Source organism: Mesoplodon densirostris, chromosome 5 (assembly GCF_025265405.1).
Source record: "Mesoplodon densirostris isolate mMesDen1 chromosome 5, mMesDen1 primary haplotype, whole genome shotgun sequence".
NCBI lineage: Eukaryota > Metazoa > Chordata > Mammalia > Artiodactyla > Ziphiidae > Mesoplodon > Mesoplodon densirostris.
In genome coordinates, this window is record NC_082665.1 from 13,184,240 (window position 1) to 13,207,808 (window position 23,569).

The window sequence follows — 23,569 nt, forward strand, 5'->3', positions numbered from 1 at the left end:
GTGCTGGTAAAAGCAGAAAAATAATCATCAAAAGCACATTTTTTTGCATTATATATTTTTCATAATAAAGACTGTAAATAACTCGTGTCTTTTCCAATAGTTGAGATTTCTGGTTTCATTACTTAAGAACTGGACATTGATTTGCCTCTAGTATAAAATGAGTAACGAACCTTAGCTAAACAGAAGATACTGAGCTGCTGTTTTCCTTCATATACAAGCTCTTAACCATTTTTACAATCTACCCAACTAGATCATGTGCAGCCTTTATTGCTTTTGACCAAGTCCAAATGCAAAAATGACCAATCTGGCAAAGCCAGTATGGGTTACTAGAATTTAAGTTTTAATCTACCAAAGCCTGTTTATAAGCTACAAAATGAGATGCCTGGGTCTGAATCTTTGTGAATGAAGATGTGGTCAGCAAGGAGGGGGGATTGTATTTTTAACAGCGGCTTCACTTCCTTTAACAGCTGCCGCATCGAGTGGATTGATTCTGCTCATTTAGACCGTGATTACATTAGGTTAATGACTCATTTGGCTGCCACCAGCGCCTCCTTCTTTACAGAGAGCACACCTGGGCGTGCCAGGCAGCATGAGCCCTGGTGACGAGGCACGGCTCCTCAGCTTTGCTTTCCGTCTCACACTGGGCTAATATTCCTGGTGTCTATTTCAGGTACTAGCCCAAACCGAGCCAGCACTGGAAACCAGCAGTCTATTTCCAGGTTCCCTTGGTAACCTAAGTAACCTAGACTTTGTTTACATTACCTCCCACAAGTCAAATGCTAGCACTGTAGATAACAGCTATCTATGGCCATGGCGAGTGCAAATGTGGCCCAGTAGCCAGGAGGCGGGTCCCAGCACTGTCCACCCACACCCCCTGAAGTTCTTCTAGAACTTCCTCCCCAAGACGGAGCTCTGCCTGCCCATCTCATTTGGAGAAGTCAGTGCTGCAACTTTCATAAGTCCTGGTGGATGTTTCCAGACCTTCCTGGGCATTTTGAAGATAGGATCACAGAGGACACGTCTTCCCTGCCCTGTCAGTGCTGAACCTGTCCCGCTTCATCAGTGGTTCTCTTGTCTTCATCTGAGCCTCAGATCTAGAATGCGCGGGCCACTCCAGGTCTGAAGGAAGAAGGGACTCAAGGTAGGTCCCTGTCCTGGGGGGTTTTGGACCCACAGGTCCTCACGTTGGCTCTAAAGTCACCAAGGGGAAGGTCCTCATTCCTCCACTCGGGCTAGTTAACAATATGTCACATGAGTAAGGAAAAGTACAAGGAAATGTTCTCCTGTACTTGTTTTCAAATCTGTACTCCATACCCGCGCATGGGGACACGTGGGCCGTCATGAGGTGTCCCTCAGGGATACCTGAGGACTCCTGTGGACTCCGGCCTGTAAGCCTTCCCTAAAGAGTCCTCCTCACAGAAATGGCACAGGGAAACACGGCCTGAAGCAAAGGACTCCTGCCCTTGACTTTTCTTTCTGTCCCCAACATTTCAGGGCAGGGGACTTAGGGCTGAAACAAACATCAGAGCAAAGAAGTGGCGGAAGAGGAGCCCGGGGGATGGTTTGAAAAGGGAGAGAGGCGATTCCACTGGATTCCGCCCGATGCCGACAGGATTGAGTGGAACACACACACACACACAAACATAACACTCACAGACACACACAGACACACACACACTCACTCAGGTCATAGCTAGTCTACACGGTCCCTTGGTGTGAATTAGAAAGAGGTGCTGCTTTGGAAAAATGCAGGCCCTCAGGAGCAGGTTTGAGAAGGGGAGTGCGGCCTGATTTCACCGTCCTCACGCCCTCCGCGGGGCGCCCCCTGCAGGGCGCACTCTGCACAGCCACACGGGCTGGCCCCGCCTACACTTCCTCTTGTGTGCGCCGTGGGAAAGGGCAGCCAAGAGAAGGCGTGGCCTTTCCTCGAATCGCGTGAAGCTTCCTGTCCAGAACTATTCAGGGGCTGGTAAGACAGGCCCCATCTTGCCCGAGGAGGAGTCCCTCTGTGTGCACTGGATTACCTGTTGGGATAGGTGACATTGCATGGCACTTTGCCCATGTAATTCTCATTAAGCCAGCGATTCGCCAGTGCTTGCTGGATATTGGGCCTCTTCACAGGATCTGGTTCCAGGAGAGAACGCAGGAAGTTCACGGCTCCTGCAAAGACATTCAGCAGAGAACACGCGTGTGTTACAGGCTGAAGGAAGACCCAGGGCAAGGGACCCGCCACACCTCCCGAGCCACTGCTGATCTAGTTTCTGGATCTCTGGGTGTCATAAGTCAAGAGTTTAAGGTATCTGTCCAAGAGGTGCACCTGGAACACGGTAGAGCACGAACCAGTGCGGGTCTCCCCACATCCTGTACTTCCCCAAACCACCTGTGGTCTTATCTTATGGTCCACCGCTGTGGTTTTTTCTCTGGTCCACTGCTAAAGGTGAGCCAAAGAGGGACGAAAGAAAGGAAAAAGACAGTGCTTGATCTCAAGGTAGGTTTTGAGGAATATATATATATTATTATATATATAATATAATTATATATTTATGTATTATATATATGCAAATTCTTTTCAGATTCTCTTCTCTTTATAGGTTATTACAAAATACTGAGTATAGTTCCCTGTGCTATACATGCATCCTTTAAGATGATAACAGTGGAGACAACTACACAACATGGGAAAATACGTTTATAATGCACATGGAGGTCACAGGCTCCAAAACTGCTCAGCAGGAGAATATGCAGGTCCTCATATGGACAAGGAATGCCAGGGATTCCTTCAAAATGAAGATGGTCTGTCTTGCTTGAGTTTTGGGACCAGGATATTTTCTTACTTGTACTCATTTTATGAAGCATTGTGATATTATCCTTGCAAGAGAAAAAAATACTCTTTTATGTAGCTTTGTACATGATAGCCAATTTCCAATATACCAAGTAATAGATTCCAGAAAATAATCTTAATTTGCTTGGTCACGAAACTTTTCTATCTTCTCTCCAAAGCTGTTTTTCAGTTTTCTAAGATAATCTAACTTTTCAGTGATACGTCATAAAAATTCTCACTTTCTCACAGGCTTTAGCTGTCATTTCAAAAACTGTCCTTTACAGAATGATGGGTGTTACTGTCAACCATTTTTTGCGGGGTAAAAATGAAGCCTTCAAAAGAGGAGCTAACTCTGATGCCAGAACCAACCCCAAAGAAATAGCCTTTGCTAGTTCAGGACCCCAGGTAACCTCTCCAGGTGCGTTCCCACACAGTTGATGAGGTCACCAGAAGGTCATTTCCCTTTGAGAACGTTGTGGGTAAAAATATATGCGTAGATGCCAGAACAGTCAATGAAATACATTTACTATGCTAAGTTTTATAGCTGGGTCTCCAAATCAAACTTTTCTAAAATGTTCTTCAATGCTCTGAAAAGCAAGTGGGGCTCCAAAAGAGGGCTTCCTCTTGTTGGAACCTCTATCTCCCTTCTCTCACCTCCCCTATATTGTAAGGTCACTTACATTTGCTTTATCAGGGGCATCTATTGGTCAAAGAAAAAAAGATGTGAGCTTAATGAGTTGAAACGGGGATGCTATTCAGTAAATGATGTTTCTTTTACAGACATCTCTGTTGCTTACCCTCAAAGGACCCGAACAGCAACCCAGGCTTTCTCAGAGTATGATTAACCAGAAGAGCTAAGAACAGACTGGATGTGTGTTTTTGTTCTATTTTCAGAACAGGCGCTGTGCGCCTTCACAAATTGCTGATGAGCACAAGTAATTTTAGTTCAGATCTCTACTGGTGAATTTTCTTTCTGTGGACATCACAAATATTGCCTTACTATCCAAAAAGGACTTTGAAAACATCCTTAGAGCTCTTTGCAGTTTGTGTTAGGGTCTTGAATATCCCTATGACTCATGAGCAAAAGGGATTAAAATATTCTCCAGTGTCCTGGAAAACCATGGGGGGAACAGCCATGCGTCCCAGCCCGTCTTCTAAGCTAGCGCTTGGGGTCTCCACTAGGGCTCAAGTGTAGGGATGGCCCACACGGGGCGCGCTCCCTCTCTGTGCTCCGTGTCACAGAAGGTACACACTCCACCGGTGCAAAACCTGTTACCTCCATGAGCTTCAGCTTTCCAAAGTCTGGACTGGCTTGTGTGAGCTCCTGACCCTGTGCCTAGGGAAAGAGCCACAGGAGACAGACGAAGCCATCAAACTTTTTGCTCCAGTGCAGCCCATGGTACGCCAGCTGGGGTCTCCCACACCTGAAGCTCCTTCCCCATCACCTCCCAGGAGAAAGCAGCAACAACAATTATTGGACTGTCGAGGCTTCTCAGAAATCTTTTTTTTCATATATATGTATGTGTGTGTATATATTTATATATATACACACACACACACACATATATAAAAATATATGTATTCTTTTTCAGACTCTTTTTCATTATAGGTTATATACAAGGTACTGAATATAATTCCCTGTGCTATACAGTAGGGTCTTGTTGTTTATCTATTTTATATATAGTACTATGTATCTGTTAATCCCAAATTCCAAATTTATCTCCCCCCACCACTGCCCTTCCCCTTTGGCAACCATAAGTTTGTTTCCTCTGCCTGTGAGTCTATTTCTGTTTTGTAAATAAGTTCATTTAAATCATTTTTTTTAGATTCCATATATAAGTGATATCATATATTTGTTCTTCTCTGTCGGACTAACTTCACTTAGTATGACAATCTCTAGGTCCATCCAAGTTGCTGCAAATGGCATTATTTCATTCTTTTTTATGACTGAGTAATATTCCATTGTACATGTATACTACATCTTCTTTATCCATTCATCTGTTGCTGGACATTTAGGGTGCTTCCATGTCTTGGCTATTGTAAATAGTGCTGCTGTAAACATTGGGGTGCACATATCTTTTCGAACTAGAGTTTTCTCCAGATATATGCCCAGGAGTGGGATTGCTGGATCATATGGTAATTCTATTTTAGTTTGATTTGCATTTCTCTAAAAATTAGCGATGTTGAGCATCTTCTCATGTGCCTGTTGGCCATCTCAGAAATCTTAACTGGCATTGGCTCAACCCTCACAAATGCTAACACTCCACCTTCAGCATCACTTCAGTGACTTCATGGTGCAAAACCCTCTAGATCTGAACTGAGTGTCTGGAATGTATTCTAAGTGCCATCATTGATGTGTAGTGATGAAAAGGTAAATGTGAAAGCCATGAAAGGCATTCACAACTCTGTGATGTACAAGCACCAACAAGCAGAAAGAGAAACTGTCTAGAAGCCAGAATTGGCAAGATCCCAACAGCTTAAGCTTTCAAACTACATGGTGAAGAGAGGCAATTCTTCAAAAGCGTGCAGAACAGACTCACAAGGACAATAACACTGTGCTCTTTTCCAGCTCAAATTTGGCAAAAATTATTCCAACTTAACCTAAAAAAAGAGTGCTATTATACAACAGACGTGGAAAGATCATTACAAGCATGAATGATAGGGGACTTCCCTGGTGGCACAGTGGTTAAGACTCCGTGCTCCCAATTCAGGGAGCCCGGGTTTGATCCCTGGTCAGAGAACTAGATCCCACATACATGCCACACCTAAGAGTTCGCATGCTGTAACTAAGGAGCCCACGTGCCACAACGAAGGAGCTGGTGAGCCACAACTAAGGAGCCCACCTGCCGCAACTGAGACCCAGCACAACCAAATAAATATTCTCAAAAAAAGATGAATGATAGAATCATCAAATTAATAAAGATGTGTTAGTGAGACACAATAAAATGGCATATCCTCAATTTGGATGTTTCAATTTTGATATTACTCAAAACATGAGGACAACAGATAAAACCACCAAATCTGGGATGGGGAGGGGAGCGGAGGCATCTTATACTGAATAACATAAAGAAAGATAGGGAAGCAACTGAGTATAGTAGGGAAGTTCAGGTTTGGGGGTCAAGCAGATGCAAATTAAAAACCAGAGAAGCTATATGACCTCACCGAGACTCAGTTTCCTCCTTAATAAATTGGGAATAATAGAACTTACCTTACAGAGTTGTTTTGAGAACAGGAGGTACTGTGAAGAGCACTTACCAATGGCCATTCAGTAAATGGCAGCTACTCTTGTTATTGTAAGCTAGCATTCTGGGATGTAAACAAGGCAGTATCATACAGTATCACAAATGAAGGTGGGCCAGGCACGGTAGAAGGGAGAAGTGGTAAACTCGGGGTGCAAAGGACAAAGGGTTGGAGAAGCAGGGGGCTGATGGAAGGGCAGTAGCTGATCCCCGAAACTGAAGCCATTCCCTCTGTAAACAAGATGACCTGAGCTTCCTCAGCAGCTGGGGCACAGCTCTGGGCCCTACCGCATCGAGCCTGATCCCATATCTGAGTAGTCAAATGAATCTATGGGCTGCCTTCCCAGACCACACACTTTAACACAAGTGCCAGAGACTTAGATTCCCTGAGCAACGACTATGTGCCAATGCTATGTTTGGTACATGGCACAAAGGGTTAAAGCCCAAGATGAGTAGATATACACATATCCCAATGGTAAAAGAATAAAAGGGGGAGGACAATGTCCAAATTCCTTAATCGTAAAATCAGATATAGAAATGCACTTCATGCTTGTTCATGCCTGACCAGTCAAAGACCACAACATCCTGTAGGAATGTGAAGATCTTTAACAAGCACACACAGAGCTTAAGGCCAAAGTCAAAACTGTCTGCTCAGCGCAGGAGCTACGTGAGGTTGGACACCAACTCCAGGGATGCTGACATTGCTTGGAACATTTCTAATTTTTCTTCTGTGGAATTTCCTTTGGATTTTTTTTTAACATTTTCAGGGGTGCAACTTTTACTTCTTTAAGGGTATATTTAATTGTCACAATCAGAAGACACTTAGAGCCTAGCCTGCTAAGGCCAGATAACAGTATTGGGGTAAAAACAAGTTTGGTTCAGAAGTAATGAGACTGATTTCCTCGTGCTCTTACTCTACCTTTCCTTGCCCTGCTGCCCAACCCTCCTCAGTGACGATGGCAGGGACCACTGCCCACCCCCCACCCCCACTCCTCCTCCTACAGCCTGTGGCTCACACTAATAATGCTGTTTGGTCATCGAATATTTCTGGCTTTCTGCCTTCCAGATATATGGTAGGGTTGTACTTCCTCAGTTCCTTCAGCTGGGTGAAGCCATGTGACATGTTTTAGAAAGTTAGGAGTTATGAGTGGAATGTTGGTGGAAGATTTCACTGCTGACAAGAGACCTTCTAGATTTCTCTTTCCCTCTGCACGGATCAGATACATTTGAAATGGTGGCTGCCCCATTGGTCTGGGACCCTGACTAATTAGAATGAGCAGAACCCTTTGACCTTTGATCCAATTCTCCATAGACAGAAAGAGGAATGAGAAAAGAATCTTTGTTGAATTCCCTGGTGGTCCAGTGGTTAGGACTCTGTGCTTCCAATGCAGGGGGCACAGGCTCAATCCCTGGTCGGGGAGCTAAGATCCCGCATGCCACATGTCGTGACCAAAAACAAAACCAAGAGAATCTTTGTTGTCTTATGCCACCGAGATCTGGGGACTGTTTGTTACTGCAGCATAACCTGGGCTATCCTGACTAATACAGTGAGAAGCAGCTCCAGCTCTTTAGGGTCTCACTGGGATTCAGAGTGAACACTGTCTGCCTTTTCCAGGCATGAGGATACAAACAACCTCCTATTGTTCTTTGTATTGGGCCACTTAGGACAAAACAGGCTCTGAATCATAAGAGGAACTTCAGAATCACTCTGAAAGATGGCGGTACTTATGACTATATAACCCTTAAAGAGACTACCTTGAAAGATTGAATTTATTTATAAACATTAAATCTTTTTTGTTACCACAATGAAGTATCATTAGACCCCTATCAGAATGGCTAAAATAAAAAGTAGTGAGAGTATCAGATGCTGGCAAGGATGCAGAGAAACTGGATCACTCACTCACACATTGCTAGAGAGAATGCCAAGTGGTACAGCCACTCAGAACAGGAGTGTTAACAGTTCCTTACAAACCAAATATGTGCTTACTATACAACCCAGCGATTTCACTCCTAGGCATTCATCTCAGAGAAATGAAAACATGTTCACACAAAAACCTGTATATGAATGTTGACAGCAGATTTATTCATAGTAGCTGGAAACTGGAAACAACTCAATGTCCTTCAATGGGTGAATATTTACATTGTGGTATATCTATACCATGGACTACTACTCAGCAAGAAAAAGGTACAAAGGATTGATACGTGCAACAACTTGGACAGACTCCAAAGGAATTATGCTGAGTGACAAAAAGTGATATATATATATATATATATATATATATATATATATATATATATATATACAGCATTTTTGAAAGGACACATGACAGAGTTGGAGAACATGTTAGTGGTTGCCAGGGGTTAATTAGGAGGCAGGGAGGAGGCTGTGGCTACAGAAGGGTAGGACGAGGAATGCTGGTCATGGGACTGTTCCCTATCTTGACTGTGTAACTGTCACATGACTCTGCACATGTGATGAAACTGCATAGAACTAAATACACACCAATACACACAGGTGCAGGCATATTTCAATAAGCTCAATGGATTCTAACAAGGTCCTGGTGGTGACATTAAACTACAGTTACTTAAGATCCTACCAATGGGGGAAACTGGGTGAAGGGTAAACATATCTCGCTGTATGATTTCTCACAGCTGCATGTGAATCCACAATTACACCACAACAAAAAGGTGTTTAAAAATTGTAATTGGTTAAACAACAACAACAACAAAAACCTATCTTTATTCTCTATCCCCTTATCCTGGTTTATCTGATTTTCTTTAGAGCATTTAAACTATTAAACATCACATGTGTTTGTTTATATATTATTTTTTGGCCTCCCCTGCTGATATGTATGCTCTCTATGGGTAGAGACTGTTCTATTCTCCTGGTGCCTAGAGCATTCCTAGCACAGAGTTGATGCCCAGGACATATTCATGGAATAAGTGAATGAATGTGAAATATGGAATGAATGAATGAATGTGCTTTCATTGCAGCACTTTCAACATTTCAGAAAGCTCTAAAACATAAATATAACAATTCAATCAACATTTTGCACATTTTCTAATTCCAGGAGTTATGGCTCTTGGTACAGAACTATTTCTTTCACAACGACAGAACTGTGTAACTCATCTTTCTAAGTACCTAATGCCTGCTTTGCTTTCAGCCTCCAGAGATTCGAACCTCCCCAGCAGAGGTGAAAGTATGAACCGAATTAGATAATTACCTATAAGAATGCATTTCAGCTTGGGTGCCATTTGGCAAGCATTAAATTCTGGGTCAGCCTCATGGATGCTTTATAAACTCAAGAAAAAAATACCTGACAGTAGTCAAACAAAAATGCTATATTTTGACCATGTTTCATACATTGAAATTAAATAATTACTCCTTTTTTCTTTCGTGGCCACATGCCTTATCTTAGTGAAGCTGAGTTTATTCTAAGGAGCCAATTAAATGACTGTCAAGGCCAAGCCAAGGCCAGGAACTTGAAGTGAATTGTGAAACAAACCAAAGAACACACTGTACTAATCTGCTGGATCTGAAACCAAACCTTAATACGAACTGTTTACTGAAATGTGAACCAGGTAAAGTTGAGTGTACTTTCCAAACACACCTGATGATTCAGTCTAATCAAGTAACCAAACCTATATATATTTAAAAGCTCCTGAACAGGCTCAAAAACTCACATTGCTAAACAAATTCCAGGCCAAAGTTGAATGAAACTAATATTTCTTTACAGTAACTTGACTAAGGAAGACACAATAGAAATGTGATGATCAACATTCTTTTCAAAGTCGACATTATAATATGGTGAGTTTTAAAACAAACCAGCCTGAAAGTATTTTTCCAAGGCAGACTATACGATCCTTTTGATCTGTGTATTTTGTGCAGAAAGAGGAAGTTAGGGGTTCAGAATTACAACGGAAAAAGAAAGGATTGAGGAGAGTGCCTCCTTAGAGATGGGAAACCCAACCATTTTTTGCGACTTAGCTTTAATACTAGGAAGAGACCGAGTACAATCAGAGGGTCGTCCTAACTCCAGTGCTGCAAAACAAACACTGCTTCCGGTGGTCAGAGTGCAGCCCTGGACCCTGAATCAGAGTGGCAGGTGCATTACCTGTGGAGAGCTGGGTGGGAAGGGGGTTCATTTCCTTGTCCACCATCTTCTGGTACAAAGCCCTCAGGCTAAAAGGCTCCACCGTGAAAGGCAGGGTCCCGGTCAGCATGGCATACATGTTCACACCTCTGAAAAGAGAGACACCAGAGCATGAGACCAGAAGAAGACCCCAGGGAGAGGATGCCAAAGAGGGCGTGGGCTGGGGGAAGCTGCAGTCCTGCCACTTTCATGTCCACCTCGGTGCTCCTTCTTGGTCATTTTCTGGAACACTCAGCTCTGCTCTGAAACAGCAAATGTGAAAGGCGTGGGTGAAAGCACAACTCTGACGATTTGGACAGGCACTAAGAAGAGGTTAAAGAGCTTCAAGATGATACAAATGAACTTATTTACAAAACAGAAACAGATTCACAGACATAGAAACTTATGGTTACCAAAAGGGGAAGGGGGGGATAAATTAGGGGTTTGGGGTTAACAGATACCCACTACTATATATAAAATTGATAAACGACAAGGACCTTCTGTATAGCACAGGGAACTCTACTCAATATTCTGTAATAACCTGTTATGGGAAAAGAATCAGAAAAAGAATGGATATATGTATATGTATAACTGAATCACTTTGCTGTATACCTGACACTAACACAGTATTGTAAATCAACTATACTCCAATATAAAATTAAAGTTAATTAATTAATTAAAAATAAATAAATAAAGAGCTTCAAGAGCTATCCCAGTAAGGAGGGGAAACTATGTCCCTTCCTTCTGGGAGGAAGTCCAGACCAAATGATGTGAAAAATACCTGGGGAACCTCATATAAATAGGAACCTTGAATAAAAGTAGGTCTGCCATGATGTGGTTTTCCAGGTACAGTGTACAAGGTGGAGCCTGGAGGAGGCCAGGCCAAAAAATACATAGCAAGACCCTGCACAGGAGGCCAAGTCACAGCATAGCCAGCATGCCTGGTTACCACTCAGCCCTTTGAGACAAAAGTCTCATACCCCAAACTGGTGTTTTGCTCCTCCCTTGAGTTCTGTTTTGGTCTGTCACTGGAGAAATTCCTTTGGGGGTGGGGAGGGGAAAGGAAGTCTCTTTCCCACTCTTATTTTCTATATTATTGTTTATTGTGAGATTCTGCCACCCAGCTCTGGACCAATATCTCAGATGTGGTCAGAATACCTTCCGAATGGGCTTAACTCTACTTATATCCAAAGCCAAACTAGAGAGCAGCAACATCTCTTGGAGGATTTTTATTTTCCTGATGTGAAATCCTAATATCATTTTGATGAGATTTCCTGATGGGGATGAAATGCCTTGCCTGCCAAGAGGTCTGAAGTGTTCAAAAGCGCCCAAGGGAATGTTTTAAAAAGAGGCATCAGGATCTCCAGTCAAAACAAATCCAATGAGACTGACTGAAATGAAGACCCTTGGGGCCCCATTCCACCAAGGTGCCTCTGAATCACAGAGCTCTGGAGAAGGACAGGTACAGAGCCCACAGGCTCCAGCTAGAGATCATTCTCGCATTGCAGGCATATGCCAAGACCCAGTTCCTGCTCTGTAACTCGCAGTCGAGTTAGGGAGACTGATACATCAACATTCAATCCACAAATGCTTGCAGGTCGGCTCTCTGCCCCAGGCAGTGGAATAGATGCTGGCTCTGGGGTGGGTGGGGAACCAGACAAGGAGCCGCCATCTTGGACTTAGAATTGGGTGATGGCTGACAACCAGCAAGTCAACAAATAAATAAGCACAGTTCTTTCAAATAGTGAGTGCAGAGGGGATAAGAAAATGCTGAACTCTGCTGCTCTTGACCCCAGAGGAGTTGAATTAATGGAGACAGAGGACTGTAATAAGTACTTGAAGATGGGAGGCCTCTCAGGGGTAAGTATATGTGTGTGAGCTTATCTGTCTTGGCTGGCTGGATATGAGGATAAACTGTGTAGACCAAGAAATGGAGAAAAGAATGAACAAAGCACATGCAGAGCCGTTTCGAGCAGCGTTTTCCCGTGTGTGCTAAGTGGAACACATTTCCCAGGACAAGAATAGATGTTGGGTGAATAAACCTTCTATGGCCAGATAAGTTGGGGAGTAGTTACCTGGCATTAAGTGGATGAGGGCTCAGAATGAGCAGGAGACTGTGTCATGCTATTATTAAAGTCTGAACGGGAGGGACGGCGTGCAGTGGAAAGAGAAAGGCAAATTAGCAATAGAGACGTCTGAAGGGGATGTAAGATGCAAACATGGAAAGCGGATGGTGGTGATGATCGTGATAGAAGACAGGAAGCTGGGAGGAGAGCCAGTCTGGGGGCAGAGGGAAGGGGTGTTAGGGGATGTAACCTCTCTGAGAAACTGGGATGCAGTGCTGCATTGTGGGTCTGTTTGAGGCAGAACCAACCATCCTTGCTTGGCGGATGCTTGGAGACTGATGAGGGGGAAAACTAAGAGGGCCTCCAAATTTTATCGTTTTTGCATTCAAAGGGGTCTTGGACACATGGCTCTTATGGATGGAAACCCCATGGGACACTCCACGAGGTTGTTGTTGGAAAACCCTGAAGAACCTCAGAGTCAAACAGCTTCCAACCTCCCTAAGGCAGCTCGGGCCATTCAGGGCAATGCATGGGGAAGGGCTTCAAATACTAAGCCACAGTCTACAACTTCTACCCATTGGCTGTGGGACACGACCAGTCAATCGTGTCCCCGCTCACCTCTGTGTGCCTTAATCCTGGCTCTGACACTCACACCTAAAGCTGAACAGCCTGGTACTTAAACAATATCATTTTTCCCGCAGGTGTTTTATGGTACCCAACCCATACAGTGATTCTCAAACTGAGGCCCAGGGACACAACTTCACGGGCTCAGCAGTCCTACTTTTGCTTTGCTTGTGGTGACAATACTAAAACATTTGACAAAGCCCAACGAGGGACATGGGACGGCCGCCATAGAACCCAGTCACCCTCCAACTGTACACACTTGACTGCAGTGCCTGCTTTTGCATCTGTGTTTACCAATACACACCTTTATTAAGGTGTGTGCTAAAATATATCACTTTTGTTATCATAGGCCAATGAGAAAGGAGCGGAGGTGGACTTAATTTGTCAGTAATGTCTCTATGCTTATATCTGTGGGAAAGAAAGCCTCCAGATGATCTGAAGAGGGTGGTGGTTCCCAAAGTGTGGTCCTCAGACCAGCAGCCGAAGCATCACCTGGGAACTTGTTAGAAATGCAAATTCTTGGGCCCCGCGCCAGACCTACTGAGTTAGAAACTCTGGGGGTGGGGACCCCCCCACCACGTGCTTCCTGTGCACACTCAAGGTTAAAAGCCACTCAAAGAGTGAAAAGTGGTGAGCGAGTGCAGGGATCACAAGCCGGGACTGAGCAGCTCAAAAAGCCTGCGCCCAGCGGTGAGAACCACATTCAGACTGCGTACAGCAATTCAGCTCCCACCCACAGTAGCCTCGGCATTTAGTGAATGTTGCTAATTTGAATATTTGGGGGTTCTTTTAGTCTTGGTTAGATTTAACTTGTAAATGAGTTTTGGTTTTTCATTTCTACAGGACCCTAAATAAAAGGAATTTAATTTTACATGCATGCACAATAAGTAAAACTTAAATAAAAATCACGAGTCAACACGAGGGGTTACCAAGAATGTTCTTCCTTTATAAGAACGATACTGAAGTTTGATGAATATCGCCCTATGACCTTTTCTATTTCCCTTTATCTTTAGGGACACAGAGCATCCTGTGACAGGTGGAATAGTACAGAATGCTACATAAGGTAGCATGTTATGGTAATGGGACGGGGGTCCAGCTGAAGAAGTTTGGTGAGTGTAATATGGGGTCAGAGAACTGACTCTAAAAGCTTTATGAACTTTCTTCCTTCAAGGAGTTCTTAAGACGTCAAACTACTTGTCTCCTTGTCACCCCTGGCTGCAAAAGATGACAGAAATCTCCTCCAGGGCTTCCCTGGTGGCGCAGTGGTTAAGAATCCACCTGCCAATGCAGGGGACACGGGTTCGAGCCCTGGTCCAGGAAGATCCCACATGCTGTGGAGCAACTAAGCTTGTGTGCCACAACTACAGAGCCTGCATTCTAGAGCCCGCGAGCCACAACAACTGAGGCCGCGTGTGACAACTACTGAAGCCCACGCGCCTAGAGCCCGTGCTCTGCAACAAAAGAAGCCACCGCAATGAGAAGCCTGTGCACAACGAAGAGTAGCCCCGCTCACCATAACTAGAGAAGCCCGCGTGCAGCAACAAAGACCCAAAGCAGCCACACACACACACACACACAAAAATCTCCTCCAGTCACTGCCCCTCTACATGATCTGGCAGTGACCACAGATAAAGGTAGCAGATGATTGTCTTAAAAATGGTGCCCGTGAACTCTGTGGTCAGGCCAGGATTGAGCAAGTGGTTTTTATAGTAATTCTACCTGATTATTTCACCAAACTCACTCCAGGTTTCCATTTCTCTTGGAGGAGTTTATCATCAACAAAAAACAGTCACAAATCTGTAAAGAAGACCCAGCTCTCTCATCCAGCGTCTCTCATCTATAAAATGTGGATAGGGCTTCCCTGGTGGCGCAGTGGTTGAGAGTCCGCCTGCCGATGCAGGGGACACGGGTTCGTGCCCCCGTCCAGGAAGATCCCACATGCCGCGGAGCGGCTGGGCCCGTGAGCCATGGCCGCTGGGCCTGTGCGTCCGGAGCCTGTGCTCTGCAACGGGAGAGGCCACAACAGTGAGAGGCCCGCATACAGGAAAAAAAAAAAAAATGTGAATAATAATAGTACCTACCTCTCAGGCTGTATGAGGGTCAAATGAACTAAGCCACAGAAAGTGCTGAATGCTGTGCCTGGCATAAGTTTACTGCTTGATAAATGTGACCTGTCATTTCATCACAAAACTTTTAAAAACGAGAGATAAAAAGCTACCATTATATTTGTACCTTACTGCCAAATAATAATGGAAATGTACATTAATAGTCCTACAGCCGCAGGAGGTTTGAAAAGGGAAACCAGACTGAGCATCTTAATTCCCCTCTGCTAGAGTTTTCATCCACGTTTAGTATCTGGATAAAGAGAAATCCAGTCCCTTTGACATTTCGGAAGGATGTGAGAATACCAAGGGAAAAATGTGGAATGCGGTTTATAAACCTCTGTAATCCCATAGAATTAGTAGGAGTTTCAAAACATGTTCAGAATTTCCTGATGTGTCTTTTGAAACATGGCCCTTGGGCTTTCTCGCTTCTCCATGGCAGACATGGGGCCCCCAAGAACCACAGATAGTTTTAAAGAAAGAAAGTAATGAGATGCTGGGGTGAAGGAGGGCAACAAGCAAATACAATTCAGGGTTTTCCAAGCAGAAAGAAATAAGGATGGAAGCAAATCCAGAGAGACTGGCCAGGTGGAATACTCTGATGTCAAGAAAGGAGGGCTTCCCTGGTGGCGCAGTGGTTGAGAGTCCACCTGCCGATGCAGGGGACACGGGTTCGTGTCCCGGTCCGGGAAGATCCCACATGCCGCGGAGCGGCTGGGCCCGTGAGCCGTGGCCGCTGAGCCTGTGCGTCCGGAGCCTGTGCTCCACAACGGGAGAGGCCACAGCAGTGAGAGGCCCACGTACCGCAAAAAAAAAAAAGAAGGAAAAAGTGCCACTGAAGGACAGCTGGAAGAAGAGAGGAAGGGGCCCTGGGAAATGTAAATGTGGAGTCTTTGGGATTAAATCAGGAGCCAAATGGTGGTCCTAATATTAATCCGAAACACAAAAATATTCCCTGGAGGAAAAGTTGGGGTATCACCTGGCATCTCTGAAAGGAAAGACATAGAGTCACAGCTCCCTGGAGAAGTCAGCCAGCAACTTTAACAAGACACAAGGGACAAAGCAATTGGCAGAGTTATGGTGTCAGGGGAGGGTGTGGATACGGGTTCTCACAGGGCCGGTGGGCAGCCCAGTTTATACCAGAGTGAAGCTGAGAGAACCGTCAGCTGACACACCTTGCTTCTGTGTGGTTCTTCAAGAAAGAAACTGCCTTGGAAAAATTAAAAATAGCTCTTCACCTAAAAGCAAGAGCCTTCCATCTTTGAGTATCAGCTTTCAGTACAACCTCTGATTTAAGGTCTTAAAAATAGAGCGGGAACAGATCCATCCATTTGGTAAATCTCAAAGTTCACAACTGCTCCATTAAATGGTCTGTGTTCAGCAAGAAATTACTTTCTTGTGGACTTTAAGGCTTCCCCCCGCTACACACACACACTTTTCCTTTCTTCTTTTCCTCTTCTGTTTTAAATGCACATGCTGGCTACAAAAACAAACAAGTCTTGTATTTTATACCTGAAAAAGCTCAAAAGCTAAAGAAACCTTCTCTTTTCAAAGTCAAAAGCTCTACACTACCCAAAAGAAGCCATCAGCCTCCTCTTTCTGCCTGCTTCTCCTGCCGTCTTTCATTTTCAGGGGGCCTGAATGAAGAGAAAATGCCATCCTTCCAGATTTGACCCCTGGAAGTAGCTGATGGTGTCTGGTAGTACTTTTACAAAACAGAGTCTGAGGACTGGAACAAATTCTCCCGCTCTCCCTCCTGAATGCTTAGGTCTATAGGGGGACAGTAGGGCTGGGAAAAAGATGGCACCCCTCGGCCAACTTGTCTACCCAAAGGGACAGCACTGGAACAGAGATTTCCCACTAAGTGAAAACAGACTCAGTGAGCCTGGGAAGGTGGTCTGGGTGTATTGTGCAGGACACTCCACTAAGTACCAGGTCTTCACACAGATGCTTCCCTCACCTCAGATGCCCCCACGAGAGCAAAGAGCAGCTTTGGTGAAAAAAATGTTGCATTCTCAATGTTTTGGGGATAGAACTCTCAATTTCCGGTTTCCCTACCCTTAGAGATTCACCGAAGTTCTCCCAAGAGCATTGTAATATTTTGAAAATTAAGTTCATTTGGATTCTTTTCATTTAAAACGTACATCTGCATGAAAGCGTTTTTTTAATTAGCATATATGCCACTCTGAGGAAAAGTCAGTTGCAATAAAAAAAAGTTCACTGCACCAGAATGAATATTTAATTTTTGTGTCTGACATTTCAAAATTCACTGGAGATAGAGATATAGATATTTCATTCATAGGGGTTAAAGGAAAGAAGTGAATGATTTTTAAAGGTATTCATATACAGTTCAAATACAAAAACAATGACCATTGAAAATAACAGGAATCCCCCAAGATGGCACACGTCTTTTTCCATTTCCATTGTTAATTCCTGATTCACTAGAGGAGGAGGATCCTGGGGGCTCCATTTGTGGGGAAGAGCTTTCTCTCCCAAGGTTTCCTTGAATGACAAGCTGGTTTTCTTCCTGAGTCAGTGTCAGAAGTCTTGAAGAAAGGCCCCATCCATCTGTCAAGGTCCAAAAAAAACCTCTGGAGACGGGAGTTTGCTTTGATTTTGGAAGCAAGCTCTTCATTTTATTGATTCAGAACAATAAAAAGGATGTTTTATAACACTGGTGTCTGACCCAGGGAGAAAATTGGTCCCACTTTCACTCTCTTTTTAAACAGCCTTTAAAATTAAATTCTCTTTGGGTTTTCCATTTCCAATGCCGCCAGCAAAGTCGTGGGCACCAAACAGAAACCTAACCAGTATCTCAGACACAACACCCCAAAGCAGTGGAAAATTAATCTCTTAAAGAAGGTTCTGAAGTTTTGTTTTCTCCAAGATTAAGAGCAAGAGGAATCAGACTTTTCACAACTTCCCGCCTTTGCATAGGCTGTTCCCTCTGCCTGGAAAGTTTCCCCTCCTTTTCTCCATCTGGCAAACTCCACATCATCCCTCAGGAGCAGATTAAAGCCTCCTCTGATGCCTTCTTGAATTTAACCCAGCTGGGCAGCCTCATTTGTTCTCAGCACCGTGCTTCCTGACATGCTCTATTTGTTTTCAGGTGAGACTTCTAGGTCACCTGTAAGCAGGTATCTTGGTCAGCTTGGGCTGCCATAACAAAATACCACCGACAGGGTAGTTTAACTACCAGAAATGTATTTTCTCACAGTTCTGGAGGCTGGAAGTCTGGATCAGGGTGACAGCGTGGACAGGTTCTGGGGAGGTCTCTTTTCCTGGCTTGTAGACGGCCACCTTCTCGCCATGTCCTCACATGTCAGGGAGTGAGCAAGCTCTTCTTGAAAGAACACCAATGCCATCATGAAGGCTCCACCTTCATGACCTCCCAAAGGCTCCACCTCCAAATACCATCACACTGGGGCTTGGGGCTACAAAATAGGACTTTTGGGGGGAACACACTTGTCCATAGGAGTAGATAAGTATGTTCAATTGCAAAACAAACAAACAAAGGCCACAAATTCCTTGCTACTCCCCCGTCAGGGGGTGGAATCTCTCTCTCCTCTTGACTCTGGGCTTGGCCACGCACTCTGCTTTGCCCAAAGAGACATGAGAAAAGATGACACAGAGGCCTCTTGAAAAGTGCTTCTGCACCAAGGCTTGTCCTCTCTTGCTCCAGGGACTCTGCCGCCATTATGTGAATGAAATGCTACACGGTGGTGGTTTTATTTTGTTTCTGGTTTCCATGCAGCCAATGATGTATGGGGAACAGCAAGGACTGAGACTTCGGTATATGGTCTGACCTTTTGGTGACCTCTGCTGGGGGGCTGTGAGGGGTGACCAAGACTTCAGCTAGTCCGCTTCACTCGTCAATAAGTGCACTTGATTCACTGGGAAGGAGAATGGCTCTTGGGATCTGGAGTGGTGAGTTTTTACTCACCTGTCACCTTTCCTGAGACTGCAGAGCTTAAACAAAGGAAATCTCACAATCCTGGAGGTGCAGAGTCTGTGATGCAGGTGTTGGCAGTGTCAGTGTGTCCTGAGGGCAGTGAATGAGCATCTGTTCCTTGCTGCTCCCCGAGCCTCTGGTGGTTTGCTGGCCAGCTGGGGTTCCTTGGCTTCTAGATGCATCACCCTGATCCCTGCTTTCATTGTCACATAGTCTTCTCTCTGTGTCCAAATGTCCCCTTTATGTGAGGACACAATCATATTGGACTACAGCCCATCCTAATGACCTCATTTAGCTCATTAAAGACCTGATCTCTAAGTAAGGTCATAGTCTGAGGTCCTGGGGTTTAGGACTCCAACAGACCTTTTTCTGGAGGGACACAGTGCAATCCATAACTTTTTGTTACCCACCTGCTTATAACTGTCCAATAGTCTCTCACTACCTTTAGGGCAAAGTCAAACCCCTTCCCACCCCTTCCCACTCTACAGCCTTCACACATCCTGTTCTGTCTGCCTACAGCCTTCTCCCACACCTTCTTCTTCCCATAGCTGATTCTTCTCATACTTAGGATTTGGCTTTGAGGTCTTCTCAAGAGGCCACCCCCATCCTTGTTCCCAGCATCCCGCCCACTTCTTCCACAGCCATTACTGCACTGAGTTTACAGCTTTTTAAAAAATTGTCCGTCTGCCCCACTAGTTTGTAAACCCTACAAGAGGAAGTACAACATAGTAGAAGCCGTAGAGGCTGACGATTAAAGGCAGACTCCAGAGTCAAACCACCTCAGGCCATCTTGGCTTGATCGCGCACCAGCTGTGTGTGTTATCTGGGCAAGTGCCTTCAGCAATTCATGCCTCAGTGTCCTCATCTGTAAAGTGGGACAACAAAACATTCCCTTGAAGCGCTGTGAGGCAGATGAGATGAGCTAAAACTCGCAGAGCCCTTGGAACGCTGCTCGTCACTCGGCGGGAGGTATGTGAGGGTTAACAGTGATCATTACAGGAGCAGGACGGACCATTGTGCACTCGGAACTCAGCACAGGGCCTGACTCCACAAATATCTGCCGAATGAACAAATCTCTAGTAAGCCAATATAGGGCTCACATAGTTTCCTTTTGTTTTTCAAGCTTTATCAACAGCTTCTAAAAAGGTCTGAGTTTATACCAACCCTGTGAATTAGGTGTGGGTCGTGTGGTCTCATCCCCTATGGAATGTTCCAGAGAGTCAGCTAACACAGAGCTGCTCTGGGGAAACCTCGTTTCTAAGAAGGAATCAAACATGACCCTTTGTAGCTGAGCAAGGGTAAGAATTTACTCCACCTCAACTCCCCACCTCAGGGCACCAGAACAGGGACTCGAGGGGCTGCGGTTTCTGGTCTACCTGGACGCATCCCACACGGGCTTCCAGAGCTCTGCCGTGATCAGCTGAAGCCCAGTGTCTGTAAAGTGTATAACCGTTTATCAAAGGCTTTCACATACATTACTTGATGGTATCATGACTAAGAATATGGCACGATTAGAGCTTTCAGGAGAGTTTCAGCTGCACATCATCTTCTTGAAAAAAAATGTGATTAAGTGGAGGTTAGCAAAGAAGTGTCCAGCTGCTCCAGACACAGCCCACCAGGCCAGCAGCGAGGGTGGAGGCGGGAGGCGAGAGTCCGGGCATCCTGGTCTCGGGTCATCTCCATTCCTTCTGCAGCTTCCCCTTTACCTGTCTTCCTCCGAGGCCACCATTACTTCTGGGTAGAGTCACTGGATGGATGGCGATGCAGCAGGTGGCGATGGACCAAGTCCCTTTATTTTATTTTATTTATTTATTTTTTAATTAATTTATCTTTGGTTGCGTTGGGTCTTCGTTGCTGCACGCGGGCTTTCTCTAGTTGCGGCAAGCAGGGGCTACTCTTCATTGCGGTGCGCAGACTTATTGTGGTGGCTTCTCTTGTTGCGGAGCACGGGCTCTAGGCATGCGGGCTTCGGTAGTTGTGGCGCGCAGGCTCAGTGGTTGTGGCTCGCGGGCTCTAGAGCTCAGGTTCAGTAGTTGTGGCGCACGGGCTTAGTTGCTCCGTGGCATGTGGGATCTTCCCGGACCAGGGCTCGAACCCGTGTGCCCTGCATTGGCAGGCGGATTCTCAACCACTGTGCCCCCAGGGAAGTCCCAAGTCCCTTTATTTTAATCATGGGGCCCCAAAACTAAGAAGTGGAGCATCTGTGGTCACTAAATGTGGATTCCTTTCCCACGTCAAGGGACTTGGAAGAAGAGGTGGGAATAAAGTCCGAGCTTAATACTGACCCTCGGATGGTGCTGCCCTTTGCAGCCTGTGCTGTTCATTTTCCTTTGTATTTCCCCACACAGGATAAATGATTTGTCCCCATCTTAGTGTTAGCACAAGGGGACGAGTGACCCCAGGCTGGTTATAAGGCCAGGCGCTCTCCTACAGCTCTGACAATCCACTGGCTCCTTCCTTCCTGCCTTCCTTCCTTCCTGCCTTCCTTCTAGCAGCAGTTCTAGACTTTGCGGAGATGCCTGCTTTGTTAGTCATGGGCCACAAAGGGTCCCTCTCACACAGGCTGAGCTTCATCACCATGACAACCAGGGATGACACAGTATTGTCCAGTCCCCTCTAGAGCAGGACCTCAAGAGCAGACTGTCACTTCTTCTCCAACCTCTCTTTCCCTTTGATCACTATGTCGCCCACCCCACTGCCTGTCACCACAGTTAGGTGACACCCCTGAACCCCTGGTCTTTCAGACTCCCCATTCTCCACTTTTTTTTTTTTTTTTGGTACACAAATCATCCCTCTCAAAGCTTTCCATTTAGCCTAAATACGTTCCCTAACTGTTAAGGAGAGAGAATGATTATAGACTCAAACTTTCATATTCACCCATTAATAAATAAATACTTATTAAGGGCAGATTACGTGCCAGACACTTATGACACCAAGAATGGCTTTCACCTGTGTATTGACTCCGATCCATTGGCGTTGGCTGCCTGGAGGGCTGTGTTGAGAAGGATTCTGAGGCCCGTCTGGGCACAGGATAAAAAGAGTCTGAGATTAGCATTGCCAGTCACACCACCCAGCGCACCTCAAAGAGAAGATATCCTCTGCCTCCTGCTGCCACTCCCCCCTACCCCAGTGGCCCCCAGCAAGTCAGCAGCACACGGCACCCTCTCCACCTGCAGCCTTCACACATCCTCTGGAGAGAGGGAAGGAACCGGGAGCTCAGGCTGAGGCGTGAAGAGCCCTGAGTGCAAAGCACAGCTCCCACACCTACAGGCTGGGTGGCGCTGGGCCACACTAACCACAGAGCTGCCCTCCTGTCTGTGTAAAAGAGGGTAAGAGCCGGCCTCACAGGGTGTCCTGAGGAGCAAAGGGGTCAGTTAACTCCGAGCCCTCAGCAACGGAAGCTGATCCCCCACTCACTGGTCTCACCCGCTGGCTGAACAAACAGAGCTGCGGTTCCAGGGAGAGCTGGCCCTTTCTGGGAAAGTTCAGGGAATTCTGGTGCCCCCAGAATCACATTCTCGTCTCTGGCTCCTCTGAGTAATCTCCAACCAGAACCTCCTGAAATCCCCTCACTGTCTCACATTCCTTTGTCTGCTTCCTCTGCCAGGTTTAGCCCCTGACCCTCTAGCTTCTGTTCACCTGGATGAAGTGCCTGTCCCTCCCTCCCTCTTTCCCTCCCTCCCTCCCTTCTCTCCTTTTCCTCCTTCCTTCCTTCCTTCCTTCTTTCCTACCTTCCTTCCTCCCTCCCTCCATCCCTCTCCAGCCCAGGCTCTGTGCCAGGTGCTGAGGCATCCCTGGAACAAGAGATGGACGCCGCAGTGGTGACACTGGATTAGCGCTGGAATGTGGGAGTGGACGGGCCATTCAGAGAGCTGGGAAATGGCATTCCAGGCAAAAGCAACAGCAAGTGCTGGCCAGGGGGGAGGGGAGGGGGGAGGCTGAGCAAAATAGGTGACGGGGATTAAGAGGCACAAACTTCCAGTTATAAAATAAATAAGTTACTGAGATGTAACCTACAGCATAGGGAATAGAGTCAATAATATGGCAATAACTCTGTACAGTGACAGATGGTTGCTAGACTTATTGTGGTGACCAGTTTGTACTATACATAAATGTCGAACCGCTATGTTGTACACCTGAAACGAATACGATATTATACGCCAACTATACTTCAATAAAAGAAAAGAAATAGCGAGTGCAAAGCCCAGAGGTGGGGAAGACAAAACAGAAGCCGACATGTGTGAAGAACAGTGAGCAGAGGCGGGGGGGTGATAGGTGTAGAGGCAGGAGAGGTGGGCAGACCCATGAGGTGTGGGGCCAGGCACCAAGGCTGGGATTTATGCTGATGCTGATGGAAAGCTTTGGGAGACTCCAAGCAGGGGAAGGACGTGAGTGATTCGTGAAATCAGAACATGATCGCGGCGAGGGCACGGCTCTGTCTTCTTCCCTTCCAGCACGTTAATGAATTTTAATAAAGGCCTTTCGGGCAGTTGGTGGAGAAAAGACAGAAAGAACAGAGGTGGAAATCAGGACCCCAAAGAATCACTGCATATATATCCCAGAGCCTATAATTACAATTCAAGCTCATCAACTACTCAAAGGTTATTTCATAAGAAGGGAACAGCGGAGACACCA

The 23,569-nt window shown here is 45.6% G+C and overlaps 1 protein-coding gene across 1 annotated transcript in view; it reads right to left on the reverse strand.

The window, feature by feature from the left end:
- HUNK (hormonally up-regulated Neu-associated kinase) overlaps nucleotides 1-23,569 on the reverse strand; it is a 112,763-nt gene that overhangs the window by 24,109 nt on the left and 65,085 nt on the right. The window contains exons 5-6 of the mRNA XM_060098558.1: nucleotides 10,173-10,300; nucleotides 2,025-2,160 (exon numbers count right to left, since the gene is read on the reverse strand). Of these exons, the coding sequence (XP_059954541.1) occupies nucleotides 2,025-2,160; nucleotides 10,173-10,300 (264 nt within the window). The remainder of the gene's footprint in view (nucleotides 1-2,024; nucleotides 2,161-10,172; nucleotides 10,301-23,569) is intronic.